This window comes from Hyla sarda, chromosome 9, assembly GCF_029499605.1.
Source record: "Hyla sarda isolate aHylSar1 chromosome 9, aHylSar1.hap1, whole genome shotgun sequence".
Classification (NCBI taxonomy): Eukaryota; Metazoa; Chordata; class Amphibia; order Anura; family Hylidae; genus Hyla; species Hyla sarda.
Genome location: NC_079197.1, coordinates 16,730,595 through 16,754,400, shown reverse-complemented (window position 1 = coordinate 16,754,400; position 23,806 = coordinate 16,730,595). Strand labels below are relative to the sequence as shown.

At 44.1% G+C, this 23,806-nt stretch overlaps 1 protein-coding gene and 1 long non-coding RNA gene across 2 annotated transcripts in view; one reads left to right on the top strand and one right to left on the bottom strand.

Moving 5' to 3' along the window:
- The window catches only part of LOC130291594 (uncharacterized), a 42,015-nt gene extending 37,967 nt beyond the window's left edge, over positions 1 to 4,048 (top strand). The window contains exon 5 of the long non-coding RNA XR_008847974.1: positions 3,512 to 4,048. This is a non-coding gene — a long non-coding RNA (uncharacterized LOC130291594). The remainder of the gene's footprint in view (positions 1 to 3,511) is intronic.
- Positions 1 to 23,806, bottom strand: part of COL27A1 (collagen type XXVII alpha 1 chain) — a 341,158-nt gene that overhangs the window by 169,809 nt on the left and 147,543 nt on the right. Inside the window, exons 14-16 of the mRNA XM_056540545.1 lie at positions 23,009 to 23,053; positions 10,084 to 10,137; positions 7,339 to 7,383 (exon numbers count right to left, since the gene is read on the bottom strand). Coding sequence (XP_056396520.1) covers positions 7,339 to 7,383; positions 10,084 to 10,137; positions 23,009 to 23,053 — 144 coding nt within the window. The remainder of the gene's footprint in view (positions 1 to 7,338; positions 7,384 to 10,083; positions 10,138 to 23,008; positions 23,054 to 23,806) is intronic.

The following is a 23,806-nucleotide window of genomic DNA, read 5'->3' as shown; positions in this document are numbered from 1 at the left end:
GCTTCTGAAGTTAAGGTTGTTCTTTTCTGTCTAAGTGCTCTCTGATGACACCTGTCTCTGGAACCGCCCAGTTTAGAAGCAAATCCCCATAGCAAACCTCTTCTAAACTGGGCAGTTCCCGAGACACGTGTCATCAGAGAGCACTTAGACAGAAAAGAACAACCTTAACTTCAGAAGCTCATATGTACTGAAACGATTAAGATTTTTTTTAATGGAAGTAATTTACAAATCTGTTGAACTTTCTGGAGCCAGTTGATATATAAAAAAATGTTTTTTCCTGGATAACCCCTTTAAGCTGAGACTTTCTGTTCTGTACAGATCATCTCCCAGTAATGTCTTTCTTCCCAAGAACAGACAGGCGTGCAGTGAAAGGTGACCGCAGTGTATAGAAAACACTGGATCCACCACCATTCACAGCAGAGATCAACAGGCCCTCTCTTTGTAGAATGATCTCTGAAAAGGTCACAGAGAATGCTCAGTAGCCTTTTTAATTCATCTGAATGGGACAGGTCCTGTCTATTGCTGTTTATGGTCCATGGGTCCTGCAGTAAAGCATATCACCAAATGCTGTTTTAATAGAATAAATAATATTATATAATATTATAAAGAATATTCTGCATGGACATTCCGTTGCAGCAGAGTCCCATTGATTTCAATGGCATTCTGCTGCATTGTGCACACGGTGGATTTTTGCAGGCGCTGGAATCAGGATTTCCATGGAAGAAACATCTGCCGCGGACTTGTCTATTCTTTTTGTGAATTCCGCTCAGATATGCATTGCTGTCTATGAGACGGCGCATTTCTGAGAGGTCCTAGCGCCCGTCGAATTATTCAAATGTGCTGCCGCGAGTAGGAGAATACACATACGCTGCGTATATGCGATGTGTGACCCTACCCTAAGGGTACATTCACACATAACTAAATCTGCTGCAGTTTGCCACGCCCCCTCCCATAGACTTGCATTGAGGGGGCGTGGTGTGACATCACAACCCCCGCAGCCTGCTCCAAGCGTTCGGAACAAAATGTTCCGAACGATCGGGCAGCAGAGTACCCCTTTAAGATGTTCTGCATCGTCTGCTATAAATAAATCTGCTGCAGGTTGCCTGCAGCGGAAATTCTGCAAATGGAATTTCCACAGATTTCCATACAATGAATTATATTAAAAAAGATATTGGGAAAAAGAAGGCAAAGTGTTAGATTAAAGGGGTACTCCGCCCCTAGACATCTTATCTCCTATCCAGGATACGGGATAAGATGTCTGGTTGAGGGGTCCCACAGCTGGGACCCCGCAATCTCTGTGCAGCAACCAGCGTTCGTTTAGAACGGCAGGGGTCGTGACGTCACGGCCACGCCCCCTGTGACTTCACACCACTCCCCCTCAATGCAAGTCTATGGGAGGGGGCTTGGCGGTCGCCACGCCCCCTCCCATAGACTTGCATTGAGGGGGCGTGGTGTGACGTCACGACCCCCGCCACCTGCTCCAAGCATTCGGAACATTTTGATCGGGCAGCAGAGTACCCCTTTAAGATGTACTGCATCGTCTGCTATTGCCGGCTTTACCAATTGGCTGCTCGGCAGATGTCTGGACAGTATGTGAAATTAACTCTCCGTGGTACGTTCTTTTTTTTTCATTCTGTCTCACATTTGTATCCAATTGAACAATAACAACGAAGACATAATTCATGGATAAAGGGGGAACAATCAGATTAATCCTCCCAACTTAAAAAGTAAATTGTAGAGTGGAATTATAACAAAGTGGTTCGCTACCCTTTATTATTTATCATCAGTTAAAGGGGCATTCCAGGAAAAAACACACACACACACACATATATATATATATATATATATATATATATATATATCTCAACTGGCTCCAGAAAGTTAAACAGATTTGTAAATTACTTCTATTAAAAAATCTTAATCCTTTCAATAATTATCAGCTGCTGAAGTTGAGTTGTTCTTTTCTGTCTGGCAACAGTGCTCTCTGCTGAGATCTCTGCTTGTCTCGGGAACTGCACAGAGTAGAAGAGGTTTGCTATGGGGATTTGCTTCTAAACTGGGCGGTTCCCGAGACACGTGTCATCAGAGAGCACTTAGACAGAAAAGAACAACTCAACTTCAGAAGCTCATAAGTACTGAAAGGATTAAGATTTTTTTTAACAGAAGTAATTTACAAATCTGTTTAACTTTCTGGAGCCAGTTGATATATAAAAAAAAGTTTCATGGGCGACACTATTATATTAACACTCATTATTATTCATTAATCACATCTATCGGTTTATATTACTTTTATTCTGACCGTTCACCTTTGACCAATTATATATATTGGATATATTAGGAGGCAATGCTCTAATTTCTTCTGTTTAGGACATAAACCTTTTTCTAGGACATTTCGCTGTTTATTACCAGTGGATGAATGTACAGAATCCTCTTACATGTTTGTTACATGTTCACTTTAATGTACTTGACTGCTTAGTGTGAGACACTATACATTATAAATTGTTTTGTATTTGTTTGATTGTTTGTTTAGAAAAATTGAAAAAAATTGTTCAATAAAAATTATTGAAACCGATATATAAAAAAAGTTTTTTCCTGGATAACCCCTTTAAGTTATTTATCTTTCTTATGCATATTGGGTACTATCTCACTTGGCTTTTTGTCCTATATTTAAAGGGGTATTCCAGGCAAAAACTTTTTTTTATATATCAACTGGCTCCGGAAAGTTAAAAAGATTTGTAAATTACTTCTATTAAAAAATCTTAATCCTTCCAATGGTTATTAGCTTTTGAAGTTGAGTTGCTGTTTTCTGTCTAACTGCTTTCTGATGACTCACGTCCCGGGAGCTGTCCAGCTCCTATGGGGATATTTTCCCATCATGCAAGGGATATTCTCCCATCATGCACAGCTCCCGGGACGTGACATCATCATTGAACAGTTAGACAGAAAACTTCAGAAGCTAATAACTATTGGAAGGATTAAGATTTTTTAATAGAAGTAATTTACAAATCTGTTTAACTTTCCGGAGCCAGTTGATATATATAAAAAAAAGTTTTTGCCTGGAATACCCCTTTAATATTGTGTGCTTTGGAGTAGCAGCTCTGTTACATTTATTAGCCTTGCAGGACAGGACTGGGGGGACAAGGGGTTCATGGCCCCTCCCCACGTGGTGCTTTTGCTCTTGTTTGTTCCGAACGCTGGGTGCGGGCTGTGATGTCATGGCCACGCCCTCGTCACATCATGCCACGCCCCCTCAATGCAAGTCTATGGGAGGTGGCATGGTTCCTGCCACGCCCCCTCCCATAAACTTGCATTGAGGGGGCGTGGCCGTGCAGTCACGACTCCCAAAGCCACCCCCCTGAAGCATTTAACCCTCTCTGTTCTGCTAACTTTTCTCTAAAAGGCCATGTGTCAAGAGCTCCATAGTTGTCCAGATGCTAAGATCTCCATGATTTTATTCATGATTTTATTCATGATTTTATGAGGTAATAAATGTCACATTTTTCCCCATTAGAGTGTCTTCTGGGTGTATGAACCGCAGTGACTGGCCACATAAAAACAGGGTGACCCTACGGTGCCGTCCATACTACAGAAGGCTGCGCGAGGAGGGAGAGGGACTTGTTTACGTTCACAATTTGCTGGAAAGAGAAGATCAGAGGGAACGAAGAACCGAAAACAAACCGCAACAGGCCACAAACATTCTTATGGGCTTTTGAACAAGAACATCAAACCCTGGACGTTGTCCAAAAAAAGTCCAAAAGTATTTTACGAGAGCATTTTGTATGTCCTCTGCAAACAGCCCTTCTATCCACTCACCAGCGTACGCTATATATGTGTATGACTATGCAGGTTCCCTGGCACTGTTCCCAATTACACAGCAGGTCAGTGACCCCTGAAGTAAAAGGAAACGGAACATCCATTTTTTATAATCATGTAATTGCCTTATCCATCCCATAATTGTTGTGTCTATTGTGACCGGATCATTGCTTCTGACTGATGGAAATCAAAGTCCTAGGTCGGAAAAATTGCTGGACAAGTTTAAAGGGGTACTCCGGTGGAAACGTGTTTTTTTTTCACGTACTCATTACGTTTTTACGTAATGAGTACGCAAAAAAAAAAAAAAAAATATTACGTTTTTTATGTATTCATTACTTTTAGCGCATACACTGAGAAAATCTGGGGGGGGGGGGGGCAGGCAACGTATATCGCAGATGTTTGCAGCTGTATGGCGTTCAATTGCCTATATCACCCTGACTCCTGTAGTTTAAAAGAATAAACATATAAAAAAAATAATAATACAAAACAAGATGTGAACACACCCTTAAAGGGGTACTCCGCTGCTCAGCATTTGGGACAAACGGTTCCGAACACTGGAGCTCGTGATGTCTTCGCTCCGCCCCCTCATGGTGTCATGCCCCGCCCCCTCAATGCAAGTCTATGAGAGGGGGCGTGACAGCCGTCACGCCCCCTCCCATAGACTTGCATTGAGGGGGCGTGGCATGACGTCATGATGGGCAGGGCTATGATATCACGAGCTCCCGGCGCCGACTCCGGCGTTCGGAACGGTTTGTCCCAAATGCTGAGCAGCGGAGTACCCCTTTAAATGGTATATCCAAAGATTAAAGGGGTTCTCCGCTGGCCTGCCTTTCGGAGCTCCGCTCGTAGCGTCGGGAAGTTTATTACTCCGAACGCTGTATGCAGGTTTCCGTGTTCGAGGCCGCCCCCTCGTGACGTCACGCCCGCCCCCTCAACGAAAATCTATGTGAAGGGGGCGCGACCGCTGTCACGCCCCCTTCCCATAGACTTTCGTTGAGGGGGCGGGCGTGACGTCACGAGGGGGCAGGCGTGACGTCACGAGGGGGCGGCCTCGAACACGGAATCCCGCACACAGCGTTCAGAGTAATAAACTTCCGGACGCTGCGAGCGGAGCTCCGGAAGGCAGGGCAGCGGAGAACCCCTTTAAGGTCGGGTTTACAGCCATCCGGAATTCCGCTTAGGAATTTCAGTGGGAAATTCCGGTGCGGCAGAATCCCTTTGCTGTCAATGGGATTCCGCTCCACAGGGCACACTACCGAATTTCAGCTCTGGGATATCAACCGCTGAAATTCTGCGGCCAAAAAAAAATGATCTCGCTCATTTATTTCGCGGAATCGGGGACAGCAATGTCTGCACCTGTCAGCTAGTTATCAGCTATCCATTGGGGAGGGCATAACTTTAAAGATAGGTTCACACTGAGGAAGGTTCCGAGTGCTCCCAGCACCAACTAAATCAGTCGGCGCAGGGCACTCTCGGAATATTCCTCAGTGTGAACTTTAAGCCTTTAAGTTATCCCCTGTCCACCGGATAGTGGATACATAGCTGACTGGTGTGGATCTGACCAATGGGACTCCCGCAAATCAAGAGAACGGAGACTCCTTGTCCCTTAAAGGGGTACTCCGGTGGAAAACTTTTTTATGAACTGGTGCCAGAAAGTTAAACAGATTTGTAAATTACTTCTATTAAAAAATCTTTACCCTTCCAGTACTTTTTAGCAGCTGTATGCTACAGAGGAAATACTTTTCTTTTTGAATTTCTTTTTTGTCTTGTCCACAGTGCTCTCTGCTGACACCTGATGTCTGTATCAGGAACTGTCCAGAGCAGGAGAAAATCCCCATAGCAAACCTATCCTGCTCTGGACAGTTCCTGACACGGACAGAGGTGTCAGCAGAGAGCACTGTAGACAAGACAAAAAAGAAATTCAAAAAGAACAGAATTTCCTCAGTAGCATACAGCCACTAAAAAGTACTGGAAGGGTAAAGATTTTTTTTAATAGAAGTCATTTACAAATCTGTTTAACTTTCTGGCACCAGTTGACTTATAAAGACCTAAGAAAAAATGTTTTCCACTGGAGTACCCCTTTAAGGAAATGGAGCAGCAGCATGCATGCTTTACTCCAACTTCATTCACTCTCTGAGGGACTTCTGAACATAACAGAGCCCCTTTAATGGGGTGTCCCATGTTTTGTACTTTCTGAACTGTAAGGCTAGGTTCAGACTATGGAATCTCCGGGCAGAAAGTTTCCGCCCGGAGATTCCGAGTGCGGCCAGCGCCAACTGAATCAGGACCGCGCGGACACTGCAGTCTCCAATAGACTGCAATGTGTTCCGCGAGTATTTCCGCCTGAAGAAAGAGCGACGCCATTCTTCAGGCGGAAATTTCCAAGCGGATTTTCCGTTCACAAATTCCGCTTCACAAATTCCGAAGTGTGAATTTTTGAACAGAAAACCCATTCACTACACTATACATTTTAGCAAGCGGAATTTCCGCCTGCAATTTCAAAGCGGAATTGCAGGTGGAAATTCCGTAGTCTGAACCTAGCCTAAATTCTGGCCAGATTTACTAAGGGTTCGTTCACACGCTCTTTGTCTTTGTGGGTTTTCTGCAGCGTATTTGAAAGGGTGCGGGCTCTTCTCGGCTGTCCATAGCAGATTGTCCACGGCGGAATTTACGCTGCGTAAATTCCTCTGTGGAAAATCTGTTGAGAACAGCCGAGAAGAGCACGCACCCTTTCAAATACGCTGCGGAAAACCCGCAAAAACAAAGAGCGTGTGAACGAACCCTTAAAGGGGTATTCCAGGAAAAAAACGTTTATATATATATATATATATATATATATATATATATATCAACTGGCTCCAGAAAGTTAAACAGATTTGTAAATTACTTCTATTAAAAAATCTTAATCCTTTCAGTACTTATGAGCTTCTGAAGTTAAGGTTGTTCTTTTCTGTCTAAGTGCTCTCTGATGACACCTGTCTCGGGAAACACCCAGTTTAGAAGAGGTTTGCTATGGGGATTTGCTTCTAAACTGGGCGTTTCCCGAGACACGTGTCATCAGAGAGGACTTAGACAGAAAAGAACAACCTTAACTTCAGAACCTCATAAGTACTGAAAGGATTAAGATTTTTTAATAGAAGTAATTTACAAATCTGTTTAACTTTCTGGAGCCAGTTGATATATATATAAAAAAGTTTTTTTCCTGGATAACCCCTTTAATCTACCTTCAAGGGCTGAACTTCCATAATGGCTGAAATAGTCCTCATCCAAGGGCAACTATGCTACGGTCTGAAGGAGAGGCCCAGGCCTCCAATGCTTTAGGACCACATTTTTGGTGTTTTAAAGTGGTGAACAATGGAAATGAGTCGAACACCTGAAGGGCAGACATTATGCTGAATTATACCGGTAGAGGTCAGAGGTCATTGAATAAACAGTCTACTGGGTAGAGGGATGTAAGACAGAGGGAGAGACATATTGGGGTCTTTGCATGCAAAACACAATGCAGTAAGGGAGTATTCTGGTCACCTTATCACCTTTCAGTCCAGATTCTCCTGGGTTCCCCGGCAGCCCCTGTAAAACAATAGAAGAGCCAAAGTATAAACCTCAGTACAGCAAACAGGTAACGTCATCTACATATCGTACATAGCTTCCCGCTCCGGTTGGAGATAGCTGCCATCGGCGAGGACCTCCCAAAAATAAAGGACAAGCCCTACTGCTACACCCTTTCTGATCTTATAGGGAACTCGACCTTATGAAAATGCTGTTTAAAGGGGTACTCCGGTCCTAAGACATCTTTGGATAGGTGATAAGATGTCTGACCGCGGGGGTCCCGCCGCTTGGGATCCCCGCAATCTTGCATTCGGCACTCACCTCTTTGAACTGCACGCCGCGCTGCCAGCTCACAAACCGCCGGGTGCCGACCACCGGGCCGGAGTATCGTGATGTCACGACTCCGCCCCCCCAGTGTGACATCACCCCTCCCGCTATGCAAGTCTATGGGAGGGGGCGTGACGTCCGTCACGCCCCCTCCCATAGACTTGCATAGCGGGGGCGGGGGGTGACGTCACACGGGGGCGGAGTCGATACAAAGGATAGGGGATAAGATGTCTTAGGGCCGGAGTACCCCCTTTAATTTACTGCCATTAAATGGTAACTCATTAAAACTAATTTTTGCTATCGCACTCCTTATGGTAAATAAAAAAGATTTCTAATATACTTTGGTTAAAAAAAATGAAATTTTCTATGTTTTATTTGTGCTCAAGAGCACATTTTCCCCCATCTTATACACAGATTTAGGTCCGAAGTCCAAACACAGGAAGTGCAGCCTGGAGTGCTGAGGGGGGTGTGTCCAACCAACAGCATATGGCAGTTAAGTGTGGGAGGAGCTATGATTGGATGAGGCTGGACACACACCCCTCAGCACTCCAGGCTGCACTTCCTGTGTTTGGACTTCGGTCCTAAGTCTGTGTATGAGATGGGGGAAAATGTGCTCTTGAGCTTTTTTTAAGCACAAATAAAACATAGAAAAATTCATTTTTTTTAACCAAAGTATATTAGAAATATTTTTTATTTACCATAAGGAGTGCAATAGCAGAAGTTTAATTAGTTTTAATGAGAGTTACCCTTTAAACAGGAACTGAGCAGTTTTATACACAGTATGTGGGAATTGAGTGAATAGAATATTATCGATTGAAAACCCTGCCCATTTTCTATGCTTAGGAGTCTAATGGGCGGTCTTACTCAATGACGGACTCTTGGTACAAGTGAGCACGCAGAGACAGCAGTCAGTCAGTGAGTGGCACCGCACATGGGACTCCTAAGCCAAAAATGGTTAATATTTTTACATGAATAAAAAACAAGTTATCCAGAATCTTTCCAAACAAAACTAGATATTAATCTTCTCAGCTTCTCCATAACGTGACACTTGGCAGATCAGATTGCATTTCCCTTAAGCAGCTGCATAGTCTTCTCCTTCCTGTCACTGATCTCTAAGAGTACATAGGTCCCTCAAGTTACAATATTAATCGGTTCCAGGGCGACCATTGGATGTTGAGACCAAAACTCCATGAAAAACTGGGAATTGATTCTGAAGCCCCAAAATGTCATCAAAAAGTTAGGAATAAAGAAAAATAAGTAGATAACTAATACAGATAAAGCAAATCCTTCCATATAAAAGTAATAGAGATCTGCTGGGAGCTGTAATCACTGTCTATGTAGAGGACAGGAGCTTCTTCAGGGTCCTGTACAGTACACAGTGTCCTAAAAAAGTAATGGAGCCGCCCTCACCTGGTGTCCAAAGGAGCAACTAACCCTGGTACAGGTAAAGAATACAGAACATGTAATACCTCCCCATACTGTAGGGGGCGCTACCAGACACCAGTCAGTGCATACACTTCAGTAATACAGGTAAAGAGTACAGAACATGTAATACCTCCCTGTACTGTAGGGGGCGCTACCAGACACCAGTCAGTGCATACACTTCAGTAATAAAGTTAAAGAGTAGTACAGAACATGTAATACCTCCCTGTACTGTAGGGGGCGCTACCAGACACCAGTCAGTGCATACACTTCAGTAATACAGGTAAAGAGTAGTACAGAACATGTAATACCTCCCTGTACTGTAGGGGGCGCTACCAGACACCAGTCAGTGCATACACTTCAGTAATACGGGTAAAGAGTAGTACAGAACATGTAATACCTCCCTGTACTGTAGGGGGCGCTACCAGACACCAGTCAGTGCATACACTTCAGCAATACAGGTAAAAAGTAGTACAGAACATGTATTACCTCCCTGTACTGTAGGGGGCGCTACCAGACACCAGTCAGTGCATACACTTCAGTAATAAAGGTAAAGAGTAGTACAGAACATGTAATACCTCCCTGTACTGTAGGGGGCGCTACCAGACACCAGTCAGTGCATACACTTCAGTAATACAGGTAAAGAGTAGTACAGAACATGTAATACCTCCCTGTACTGTAGGGGGCGCTACCAGACACCAGTCAGTGCATACACTTCAGTAATACAGGGGTTTTACCAGTGAAATGTCCATTCTGATTGGTCAGATCTTCCGGCCATTGACAGGTATCACAGATCTGGATTGTCTGTACATTGTATGGTGAGTTTGGTCTCAAGTTACAATGGTCCAGAAAAGACCAAAAATATTGTAACCTGAGGCCATTGTAAGTTGAGGGACCACTATATTTGAATAGGACAAGCTCCTGGATGAATTTCATAACAAGCATTTTGTCCTGCAATGAATGGCTGCTTACCTTCAAACCTTTGGGTCCCATAAAGCCTATAGGTCCAAGAGCACCCATGTCACCCTGAAAAGAGTATTGAACAACATACTTTCAGAAAAGAGTTGGTGAATTATAAAGATGGAACAAATACTCATCTATAGACAAATATTAGTGTTACAGTGTAAAAGGGACAAATTGTAAAAAAAAAATTGGACTAAGCAATAGAGTGGTCAAGGGCAATTACAGTGGTAGGTCTGGGACTGAGAGTTGGAGCTTAAAGGGGTACTCTGGAGGAATAAAATGTTTTCAAATAAACTGGTGCCATAAAGTTATACAGATTTGTAAATTACTTCTATTTAATAATCTTAATCCTTCCAGTACTTATGAGCTGCTGTATATCCTTACAAAACACTTTAGAAAACCCTCCAATAGTCATCCCGAACAGTCCAAGATGTGGGGCCCAGGGTCCACTATGCTCCGGGGCTGCAACGCCTCTCTCCACCTAAGTGACGGCTGCGTCATCATTTAAAGGGTGTGACTTAAGCGGAGAGAAGCGTTGCAGCCCTGGACCCCCATGTAGGGCGTCTGGTAAATCTGAAAGTCCATTAAGCCTATGTCTCTCCTAAAGTATTACTGATAAAATTACTGATAAAACCAAATTATTTTACCCTTCTAAGATATGTAAAGTAGCCCTCCTCCATAAGGAAGAGACTTTGGACTCCGGCACCACCTATTCTATCTTCCAAGAAAATCATAAATTTGGGAACACGACAATTGTCTTCTTTTCTCCGACAAATATAAAATTACTAATTGTGAAGTTTAGGCAGGACCCTTGAAATAACAGGTCCTGAAAATCTAAAAAAACAAAAAACAACCCAGAGAAGTATCTAGTTGGGGGCTCCTCTGTTTCACATGGTGTGGGAATGCCCAGTCTTGGTTCCTTTTTGGAGGGAGGTGCTGTCGCTCACCCGTAGTGTGTATGGGATAGTGGTACCATTGGAACCAAAGCCCTGTCTGCTGGGCCTTATAGGGTGTGGAACGGAGCCATCGGGGATTGAATTTGCTTTTCTTCGTATACTGTACCAAATAAAAAGTCTTATAGCTCAATACTGGATACGGGAGAGTCCCACTGCGCTAGCTGATTTAGTTGCTAGGGTTACACTTATTGTTCGTTTAGAGAGGGGTACAGTGACCCCCCGACTTACGATGGCCCCGACATACGATTTCAACATGCGATGGCCTCTCAGAGGCAGCATCAACATACGATGCTTTTGTATGTCGGGGCCATCGCATAAACGGCTATCCGGCAGCGCAGACTGCTTCAGCCGCCACCGGATAGCCGTTTACGGTGCCCCGTGTGGTCCACTGACGATCACTTACCTGTCCTCGGGGCTCCGGCGCGTCCTCTTCGGGATCCCCTGCATCGTCGGCACCCTCCATCGACGTCATCACGTCGCCGCGCACGCCGTCCCGTCATCCAATAGGAGCGGCGTGCGTAACAACGTGATGGCGGCGACAGAGAGCGAGGATGCCGGGGAAGCAGAGGCCTTGCCAGAGCATCGGGGACGCGGCGACAGCGATGGAAGGCGACATCCAGGGCAGCGGGGACGAGCGGTGACGGTCTGGAGCGGCGGGGACAGGTGAGTATAACTTCCTCTAACAGTGGTCTTCAACCTGCGGACCTCCAGATGTTGCAAAACTACAACACCCAGCATGCCCGGACAGCCAACGGCTGTCCGGGCATGCTGGGTGTTGTAGTTTTGCAACATCTGGAGGTCCGCAGGTTGTAGACCACTGTCCTATACTTTACATTGCACGGATCCCTCAACATACGATGGTTTCATCAAACGATGGTCCATTTGGAACGGATTACCATCGTATGTTGAGGGAGCACTGTATCTAGGAAAAGCGTAAAGCCATGCCTAAATTCCATAAGGTCTGGGATACCTGGGTGCAGGTTTACAGGTTAGGCCCCAAATTGTATTATCGTGTGTTCTTGTATGTCTATTGTCTTTTCTGGGGTATCCTATCGTATTCATGGGGACCGTTACTGCTATGGCCTTTTTTGCACGGTATTATTTCTTTGATATTTCACAAGCAATTTCACTTTGTTCTCTTTCTCCAAATTGTGCTCTGTATCTGGACTTGGACTCGTGGTGGACTTAGGACTATTTTGTGAGTGCGCGTGTGGGGGGTTGATGGGGTGGAATGAAGGTGGGAATGGGGAGTGGTGTTTCATGTAAATTGTACTTGTTAAAAAAAAAAAAAAACTTAATAAAAAAGATCTGATTATTATTAATAATAATAATAATAATAATAATAATAATAAAGTGCAACAAAAATAAATCAGGTGAATGAATAGTTAAACCAAAAATTTTTTCCGGCTCTTCTATGCATTTCCTATGGCTCGACAGTAAGCGAGGTCTCCGGCTATTCGTTTTATCTGCTCAGGAGATCTTCCCATCTGCGTACAGTGGCTTGAGGACGGGCCGAGAGCCAAGGATAGTTCGGATTCTGCCACTAGCTGAAAGAGCTTCCTATGACTAGTACAGAAGGCTCCTCTTGTCTGCTGTGTACCTGGCTCTGCTGCCGCTGACTAGTCGGAACTGAAGCGGGGCCGGACGGGGGCCAAAGATCAAAGGAACATGAGCCGTGCCCATTCATTTTTCAACAAGCCTGGGACTGATAGAATCAGGAGACGCAGTGTATTGTCCGGGTGACTCCATCTACTGAAAGGATCGGGGCCGTCTGGTCACACAACGCTCCGCAGGCCTGCGCACTTCCAGCTGTGATATTATTCGCATCAATCGAAGCGACTTTGTCCTCCTCTGATTTGGTTAACATGAGTTGATATGATAAATATTTAAATCGGACGATAAATATTAAAATCGTACCCGTCAGATACAACAAAAAACATTTTTTTTATATATCACTCAGTACCTAATCCAGACCATGTACATGTAATTTTTATGTGTCTGGCACCTTTATATATTTTTTTATTACACTTTTAATTTAGCTCACTCATCTGAATTCCTCTCAAAGGGAGGGGGCGTGGCCTCACCGTGCAGGTCTCCGCCCCCTCCCTCAGTATGCTGTCTGCTCACATCTCCCCTAGCATTAGCAAAACTACAACTCCCAGCATGTCCTCACTGACAGTAGCGGGACACAAGCTGACAGTGGGAGGATTTTTCCTCCAGCTGTGATCCCTGCGCTCACAGCTGTCAATCAAGGAAATGTGTCCATGACATAGGTGATGACTCATGGACACAGCAGGACTAGTATGTGTCCAAGCAGGCAGGGGGGGCAGTTGTTTGACTGGCTTTTTCAGTAAGAAATACTGAAAATTTTCTAATGAGAGCAATTGCAAAACCTATTGGTTATACATGCTTTACAACATATCAAAAGTGTTTGTATCTGACAGTGCCCATTTACGTTTTGAATCACGGAAGCATGTACATTGACCGATAACATGGTTATATATCATCACCGCCTTCCGTGTTTTTGGGTATACACAATTCCATCAGGCTATTGAGACTCAACAAACAAGTGTAATGTATTAGAACACTGGTTCCCAACCTGTGGCCCTCTGACTGTTGGAAAACTACAACTCCCATCAAGCCCTGACAGCCTGCGGCTGTCAGGGCATGATGGGAGTTGTAGTTTTCCATCAGCCGGAGAGTCAAGGGTTGAGGAACCTTGCATTAGGAGATCTATTGTCAGAGTTTCCGGGTAAGGCTGCAATCACACCACGTTTTTGCAATACGCTTTCGATCTGTAAACCATATGGAACCGTATTGAAAACCGTATGCCAAATTATGCATCCGGTTGTGTACTTTTGGCATCTTGTACGGTTTTGTCCGTTTTATTTCCCGTACCCCAAACCGTAGCCCACCACGGTTTTTCGTCCGGGTGAAAAACCGCATTGAAATCGTATACGTTTCCTTTAACATGAGAACTGTATGTGTGTACGGTTCCATCCGGTTTGCACAATACAGTTTTTTGAGTTTGCACATGCACAGTGCACGCCGAATGGAATGAAAAGTTAAAAACGTATACCTTTAAAAATAAATAAAACCGATGCAATCGGACATCATTTTTCAAACCGTATACGAGTTAAAATTTGTACATACGTTTTCATCCAGCTTAGTCAGGTTTTAAGGAATCTGTTTTTCATCAAGAACCGGATACGGGAACTGTATTGCAAAAACGTGGTGTGAATGCAGCCTAAGTGTGATATGCTGGCAGGAGTGCTGTACACACTGTATAGTAGCCATATGGTGACATACGTCTACTATTTACCAGGACATGATGGGAGTTGTAGTTTGGGTCACAAGTTGCGGAACTCTGCATTAGGAGATCTATTGTCAGAGATCATGGGTAGGTGTTATATGCTGGAAGTATATGAAAGGAGTAGTGTATAAATCCACACTATAAAGTAGCCATATGGTGACATACATCTTCTATTTACCAGGACATGATGGGAGTTGTGGTTTTCTAATAGCTGTGGGGTCACCGGTTGGGGAACCCTGCATTAGAAGATCTATTGTCAGAGTTTGTGTGTAAGTGTGATATGCTGGAAGTATACGGCAGGAGTACTGCATACATGCTCACCATATAGTAGTTATATGGTGACCTACATCTAACTATCTACCAGGGCATGATGGGAGTTGTAGTTTCCCAACAGCTGAAGTGTCAAGGGTCGGGGGACCTTGCATTAGAAGAGCTATTGTTTGATTTCTTGGGTAAATGTGATATGCTGACAGGAGTGCTGTATACATGCACACTGTATAGTCGCCCTATGGTGACATACGTCTACTATTTACCAGGTATTCAATCGGTCTGGCTTCAAGGAGAACGCCGGCTCCACGTGGCGCAGGATACAAAAGGAATGGAGATCAGATAAAATCAAGATAATTTATTTCCCAAGATGCAACGCGTTTCACTGCAGGAAAGCAGCTTCATCAGGCGTGAAGAAGCAGCTTTCCCGCAGCGAAACGCGTCGCATCTTGGGAAATAAATTATCTCGATTTTATCTGATCTCCATTCCTTTTGTATCCTGCGCCACGTGGAGCCAGCATTCTCCTTGAAGCCAGACCGATTGAATACCTTGCCTAGCCGGATGGCTACGGATACACTACCTCTTGATGCGCTTACCATTGTTGTGTATAACGTTACACAACCACATCTGGTGAGCTGATGTCTTATTTCACTTTTATACTGATTATGTCTCTTATCACACCAAGAAGCGCTCTCCCTTTTCTCCTCTTTATACTATTTACCAGGGCATGATGGGAGTTGCAGTTTTCCAACAGGTGGAGAGTCACAAGTTGGGGAACTCTACATTAGGAGATCTATTGTCAGAGTTCATGGGTAGGTGTGATTTGCTGGAAGTATACGATGCATCACTATGACTATTAAGTGAACCGCATGAATCATTACCAGTTATCTGTATCCGGATGGAGCGGCTCTTGGCTTACAACACATCTTCCAGTGAATAAACAGTACAGACCAAAAGTTTGGAAAAACCTTCTGATTCAAAGTTTTCTTTATTTTCATGACTATGAAAATTGTAGATTCACATCGAAGGCATCAAAACTGTGAATTAACACATGTGGAATTATATACATAACAAAAAAGTGTGAAACAACTGAAAATATGTCATATTCTAGGTTCTTCAAAGTAGCCACCTTTTGCTTTGATTACTGCTTTGCACACTCTTGGCATTCTCTTGTTGAGCTTCAAGAGGTAGTCACCTGAAATGGTTTTCACTTCACAGGTGTGATGGTGTGGGGGAGGAGGTGTGATGGTGTGGAGGTGGAGGTGTGCTGGTGTGGAGGAGGAGGTGTGATGGTGTGGGGGAGGAGATGTGCTGGTGTTGAGGAGGAGGAGGTGTGCTGGTGTGGAGGAGGAGGAGGTGTGCTGGTGTGGAGGAGGAGGAGGTGTGATGGTGTGGAACAGGAGGTGTGCTGGTGGGGGAGCGGGGGCTTTGCTGGTGACACTGTTGGGGATTTATTCAAAATAGAAGGCATACTGACCCAGCATGGCTACCACAGCATCTTGCAGCGGCTGCTATTCTATCCGGTTTGCGTTTAGTTGGACCAACAGGACAATGACCCCAAACACCTCCAGGCTGTGTAAGGGCTATTTGACCAAGAAGGAGAGTGATGGGTGCGGCCCCAGATGACCTGGCCTCCAGTCACCAGACCTGAACCCAATCGAGATGGTTTGGGGTGAGCTGGACCGCAGAGTGAAGGTAAAAAGGGCCAACAAGTGCTAAGCATCTCTGGGAACTCCTTCAAGACTATTGGAAGACCATTTCAGGTGACTACCTCTTGAAGCTCATCAAGAGAATGAGTGTGCAAAGCAGTAACCTAGAATATGACATATTTTCACACTTTTTTGTTATGTATATAATTCCACATGTGATAATTCATAGTTTTGATGCCTTCAGTGTCAATCTACAATATTCATAGTCATGAAAATAAAGAAAACTCTGAATGAGAAGGTGTTTCCAAACTTTTGGTCTGTACTGTACATCAATTCCATCTATTACATTATTGCTGACATCAAGGTAAAGTCAATGCTGCGGTACAGAAGCCTGTGGATCACAGTGCGGATCTTTGTGAATCACCCCGCAGTCCATGGAAGGTTACAGGGCTGAGCCAAACTTCTGAGCTCCAGCGCACGGAGCCAGAGAAGCAGCGCGGCGTGTGCTACAACAAGCCTGCTCTTTGTACTGCCTCGTATAAAGACCTCTTTTGGCTTCTGTTTATACAGGACAGACCCCAGCTATTTACAACCACACAAGGCTCATGTTACTGCCCTTTAATAAGAGTTTTTTTTTTTTTTTCGGGAATAAGCCACCTGCGGACATCCCCGAATGCATTGGACAAATGGAATTCAGCCCAGGGGACACTGCACACAGTGTCACCCAAATCAGCAACGAAGGGGCCTGGGCCAATATTTATGGAGTACCAGCCCTGCGTGCGCCATTACCATAAGCATGAATAGAATGAATATTTAATTTACAGGAATAACATATGGTAATGGCCGACACAAAGCCCATTGAGGGATGGAGTGTTTATATACAGGAGGGTTAATAAAGCTTGTATGTTCTTCATTCCTCCCTTCTGGCTGTGGGGTTTTTTCTTTAAACACTTTTAGATTAACCAAGGAAGTGACTATTAAACGCTGATTTTCTTTATAAAAACAGGATTTATTTCATCTAAAAGTGTGGTAGTGTTAAAGGGAAAAAATAGTCCCTTTAACTTGGTATACGAAGTAGCTGAAGTCAATACTCGGAGACTCGCTGACTACTTGGCCCCTACGCCCACATTAAAAGAGTTTAGTTTATAAATCCATCTCCATATACCCTAGTAGGGAGTTCTGAGTTCATAGATGGGGTCCTCTGTTTAGGAGTCACAGCAGGGTGAAACTTTGTAACTTTTCTTCAGTTGGGTTGGGAAATATAGCTCTAGGCAGACTGACTCTCACCTATTCTCTTAGTCCAATGACAATCTGACTTCAGCACCTGTGCTGATCTGGGCTCGTCTGGAAAGCTTCCCATGACAATAAGAACTGCAAAGTTTCACCCTGAGCATTTACTTACTATAGAGCTCCGTGACCTCCTTCATTGACTTCCTAGTGCAGTGTTATTCCAAACAGTATGTCTCCAGCTGTTGCAAAACTACAACTCCCAGCATGCCTGGACAGCCTTCGGCTGTCCAGGCATGTTGGGAGTTGTAGTTTTGCAACAGCTGTAGGCACCCTAGTTGGGAATCACTGCTCTAGGCAGACTGACTCTCCCCTATTCTTGCAGTCCAATGACAATCTGACTTCAGAACCTGTGCTGATCTGGGCTCGTCTGGAAAGCTTCCCATGACAATAAGAACTGCAAAGTGTCACCCTGCTGGGACCAGCTGTAATCTCTCAGGAAACCTTGCAGTAAATGTTCGAGTTTTCCTATAGTATCCCAACCTGAGAAATGAATCATTACACAGTACCGTATTCAAATCAATGGGTTTTCTCTATAATACATGACAGGCCCTTCACAGTAGGAGACACTCTTTGTAATGTTCATGGAAAGCTTTCCAGACAAGCTCAGATCAGCACAGGTGCTGAAGTCAGATTGTCACTGGGCAAGAAGAACAGGTGAGAGACAGTCTGCCTAGAGCAGTTTTTTAACCAAGGTTCATCCAGCTGTTGCAAAACTACAACTCCCAGAATGCCTGTAAAGCACACGGCTGTCAAGGCATGCAGGGAGTTGTAGTTTTGCAACAGCTGAAGGCACGCTGTTTAGAAAACACTGCACTATAACAAGCATTTCCATAGTCTGTCTAATGGGCCCATGTATGCCCGGACAGCCTTTGGCATCATGACTTTATTGCATATATGCTAGAAGGCCCGTGTGTAGTCGGAACTCCAAGCTACCAGACTCTATAGAACCATATACTGTGGGACTATTATACCCAGCATGCCTGACCATTTACTACAGAAAAACGTAAGATCTCATACTCCAACTAACGCTATTGTTACCTTTATCCAATACAGTTTTTGACCCTCTAACGCACTCTGATCTTTCACCTTTGACAGCATATTATGTTCACGCGCCCTGCATGTGGGTCTTCCATTCCCCTATGGTTCTGACCTCTGTCACCTCTACTGGGTGGCCACGTGCTCAGTCTTCATCCATATTTTCTACCATCAATGACCATGACCGCCATGATCTTTACAGCGTGTGATTTTCTGATATATTCCTCTCTCATGGCCAATAAACCAGTCTACACGGCCTAAGGAAGTCCCATGCCCGTCGCTGTAAACTAGTCGCGCAGTTGTCCATACCGTTTTATGTCCAACCAAGGACACAACCCATAAATCAGTGATGGAGATTTCCTATATAACTACAACTAGGCATTTTTATGGGTCCACGTTGCTATCCTAACAGCTTACTGCCACGCTGAGTTATGATCGCAGGAAGTTATAGGCCCAAAGCCTGAGGCTGTATTACTGTCTGATAACATGATGTCTCTTTTGGGTTCCTATTAGGGTTGTCACCTTTCTTGCCAAAAAGTTACAGGCCATGCTAATTTGCATAATTAATTATATATGCGTGACATCAGAGGATAGACATAAGCGGGGAAAATTTGTCCTATTTTGACCCCTATTTCTCCTTATACCTGTATGAGGGTCATTTATTGTGCCCAGATCTGTAGTTTTTAACAGGACCATTTTTGTGATCGCTTTAAAAAAAAAATTTAAATTAAAGAGTTGCAGTTAGTTACTAACTACAACTCCCAGTATGCCCTGATACAGCCTGTGGCTCAGCAGCTGCCCCAAACGAGAACTACAACTCCCAGCATGTTGGACCATATAGTAGTATAATAGTATAGGTCGTATAGGTCAGTGTTTTCCAACCAGGGGTGCCTCCAGCTGTTGCAAAACTACAAATTGCAGCATGTTGGACTTTTCAGTAGTGTATAGTATAGGTCAGTGTTTCCCAACCACAGGTGATTCCAGCTGTTGCAAAACTACAACTCCCAGCATGCAATCAGGGAGTTGTAGTTTTGCAACAGCTGGAGGTGCTCTGGTTGGGAAACACTGGTCTAGTATATGGTGCAACATTCCGGGAGTTGGAGGATTGGTTGGATAAATACCGGCCATTGCATTGTTGCTGGTATTTTTATTTATAAAAATACTGTCAGGGTGGCCATACCCTAAGGGATCGTTCACACGAGTAGAACCACAGTGTATTTTACGCTGCAGATTCGCCGCCGATGGATCCCTATAGTGTTTCTCAGATGTGCCTGCGCAGCCACTTACGAGCAGACACACTGCTGCGATGTGCGAGTCGCCGGGCGCATGCGAGGTGTACTCGCACACATCGCGGCTGCTCTCAACCTAGCTTAGTGAGCGGGGGAGCAGCGTGTGTATGACTTTCACATTGAAGCAATGTGTCTGCTCGTAGCGGCGGATTGCCGCTCCGAGCAGGCACATCTAAGACACACTGTAGGGGGTCCTTCGTCCGAGGATCCGCAGCGTAAAATACGCTGTGGATCCGTCCGTGTGAACGAGCCCTAAGGGTGCGTTCACACGGACACGATCTGCTGAATATTTTTGCTGCATATTTTCTGCAGCTGATCTTGCTATCATTGAAGTAAAATATGCAGCAAAAATATGCAGCAGATCCTGTCCGTGTGAACGTACCCTAAGGGTGTGTTCACATGAGCGGATTTTGCTGCGCATTTTGAACTGCTTACCGTATTTTCTGCTGCTTATTTTTTGCTGATAAAATAACAAGCAGAAAATAAGCAGCAGAAAATTAGAAAATACATATTGGCTTTCTTGGTACTGTAACCTGCTGTAGATTTTACTTGTGCCAACCCACAACTAATATCCGCAGCACTTCTGACCCATGTGAATTCATAATAAAAGATCTACACCACAGTAGGGTAGGACAGAAAAGAAATCCTAAAAAACTAAGAAATGTAGAAAGAAAAAAAAAAGGAGGTATGTGTATTCCCTGGTGATTTACACGGTTCAGGCGCTGGATTTACAAATATACTTCCAAAAATGTGAGGTCCCCTTTCCTGACTGCTTATCAAGGGATGAAAGAGCTTCTGAGGGGGAAGAATATTTTTCCATGCGGTTAACTTCAGAGTCGAGGTAATAAATTCCAACCAGGACTCGAGGTACAATTTCCTGACAGTATTTTTCTCTTCTCGACTCTTTAGCCCCATTATTGAGTTTTCCGCTAGGGCACAGGACGTTTTTCAAGATTGACAGCTATGTACAAACGTTCCTTTAGTCTACGCGGGTGCCATACATTTCAGAGCTATAGGAAACTTTACACCTCTCCTCTTTTCAAAATAAAACCTATGTAGGCAATGTGGCCCCATGTTCTGCCTCTTGAGTCTGGTCTAAGAGGGTGCGGGTAAAGGAGGGCTCCTTTAATGAGACTAAAAAACCTCAGTCCTGTATTGCATAACGCTGTTGACCAATCACAACACAATCCAGCATTCCTAATGTGTTTTTCAGCTGCAGCTAAACGACAATGCCCATCATCTCACATTTGCTATCAAAGCATGAAGGGAGTTGTTGTTTTGCAACTGTTGGAGACAGGGCCGGCGCTGCTTATAGGCAAAATAGGCGGCTGCCTAGAGAACCCTCTTCATGGGGACACCGCTCTGCCTCAGTGTGTCACCCCAGTAGTAAGGTGATTACATGAGGAGGAGGTTTGTTATAGTGTGTCACCCCAGTAGTAAGGAGATTATATGAGGAGGTTTGTTACAGTGTGTCACCCCAGTAGTAAGGAGATTACATGGGAAGGAGGTTTGTTACAGTGTGTCACCCCAGTAGTAAGGAGATTACATGGGAAGGAGGTTTGTTATAGTGTGTCACCCCAGTAGTAAGGAGATTACATGAGGAGGGGGTTTGTTACAGTGTGTCACTCCAGTAGTAAGGACATTACATGAGGAGGAGGTTTGTTACAGTGTGTCACCCCAGTAGAAAGGCGATTACATGGGAAGGAGGTTTGTTATAGTGTATCACTCCAGTAGTAAGGTGTATTTTATTCATACATGGATCAGTTGTGCCAGACGCGTTTTCGAGGGTACAACTTCCCTCTTTATCAATTGCAGTTGCAATTGATAAAGAGGGAAGTTGTACCCTCAAAACGCGTCTTGCACAACTGATCCATGTATGAATAAAATACATGTTTCCTCCATCTGAGTCCGAACTTCTTGGGCAGCGCCACCACAGGTCTTTTCTTCTTTCTGGCTTTGTCTGGACCTTCACTGACTCCCGAAAAGAGCCCGGTTATCCCTGCAGGCTGCAGCCGAGGATTTCTTCTACTACCCCGATACTCAGGGGTTCAATGCACGAAACCCAGTATCACCCAAGGTGAGCATTACTTTTTTTGGGCATTTGGGATATTTAGCCCACGGAATTATACGAGGGGCTGTCCTCCTTTTTTCATATATTCGTCTCACCCCAGTAGTAAGGTAGGGTGTGTTAAAAAGCAGGCCAATGGGCGGAGTCAAGGGGGCGGCAAAATTAGCATTTGCCTAGGGTGGCAAAAATCCTTGCACTAGCCCTGGTTGGAGAGCCACAGGTTGTGGAACACTGACAACTCCCTGTGGTCTCCCAACTATAGACCTTCAGATGTAGCAAAATACAACTCCCGAAAAGATCGCTGAGGTCCCAGCAGGGTGACACTTTAAAATGCTTATTATCATGAGAAGCTTTCCAGACAAACCCAGATCAGCACAGGTGCTGAAGTCAGATTGTCACTAGGCAACAAGAATAGGTGAGAGTCAGTCTACTTAGAGAAGTGTATCCGAACCATAGTAACTCTAGCTTGTTGCAAAACTACAATATAAATATTGCACCATATACTATACAAGTGTTTTCCAACCAGAGAGCCTCCAGCTGTTGCAAAACTACAACTCCCAGCATGCCCGGACAGCCAACAGCTATTCGATTTCCCTGAACTGACATCTCTAAGCACTAAGGCTATATATTATTTTAACCTAACGTAAGAACTCCTGCGGCCGCATCCTTTGTGGAAAGCTGCCAACAGACTATAGGAAAAATAACTAAATAAAAATGAAAAAAAGTCATTGGAGAATACTACGGCCGCTTACTCCCAAACAGGCATGTGAGGGTATATATATATATATATATACGCAGAATAACGCCCACTGCCGCCCACACCCCAGGCGGATACCAGGCTTCCTTAATTAAAATACTTGGTATTTTATGATGGAAACACACCGGCTATAAACACCTCCTCTGCGTGGAGTAACAACCAGCGAGCTCAATGCGGCTAAAAGAACATTAATTCGAGGACAGATTAATAAATAATGGACTCACTTTCTGTGAACTGAGTCCTTTACAACAGCACCTAGAATGGAAGGTACCAACATATAAAAGGTAGTGAGAGAGAGGGGGTACTTACAATGAATCCTGGGACACCAGCGGGACCCGGGGGACCGAACTCTCCCTAGATTAAAAAAAAAGAAAATGTTGTCAAGTATTTAAGGAAATTTATTAAATATTCAAAATGATACACTACACTGAAAACTACACATCATATAGATCTAGATTAAAGGGGTACTCCGGTGGAAAACTTTATTTTATTTTATTTTTAATCAACTGGTACCAGAAAGTTAAACAGATTTGTAAATTACTTCTATTAAAACATCTTAATCCTTCCAGTACTTATCAGCTGCTGAATACTACAGAGGAAATTATTAAGCTCTCTGCTGACATCACTAGCACGGTGCTCTCTGCTGACATCTCTGTCCATTTTAGGAACTGTCCAGAGCAGCCTATGTTTGCTATGAGGATTTTCTCTACTCTGGACAGTTCCTAAAATGGACAGAGATGTCAGTAGAGAGCACTGTGCTCGTGAGGTCAGCAGAGAGCTCTGTGTTTCAAAAAGAAAAGAATTTCCATTGTAGTATTCAGCAGCTAATAAGTACTGGAAGGATTAAGATTTTTTAATAGAAGTAATTTACAAATCTGTTTAACTTTCTGACAGCAGTTGATAAAAAAAAAAGTTTTCCACCAGAGTGCCGCTTTAAGGTCCGACTCTTGGGACACTCATTGATCCGCTGTCTGAAGGGACTGTGGCACTCGGGCTAAATACTCTTTAAAGGGTACTCTGGTGGAAAACATTTTTTTTTTTTTTAAATCAACTGGTTCCAGAAAGTTAAACAGATTTGTGAATTATTTCTATTAAAAAATCTTAATC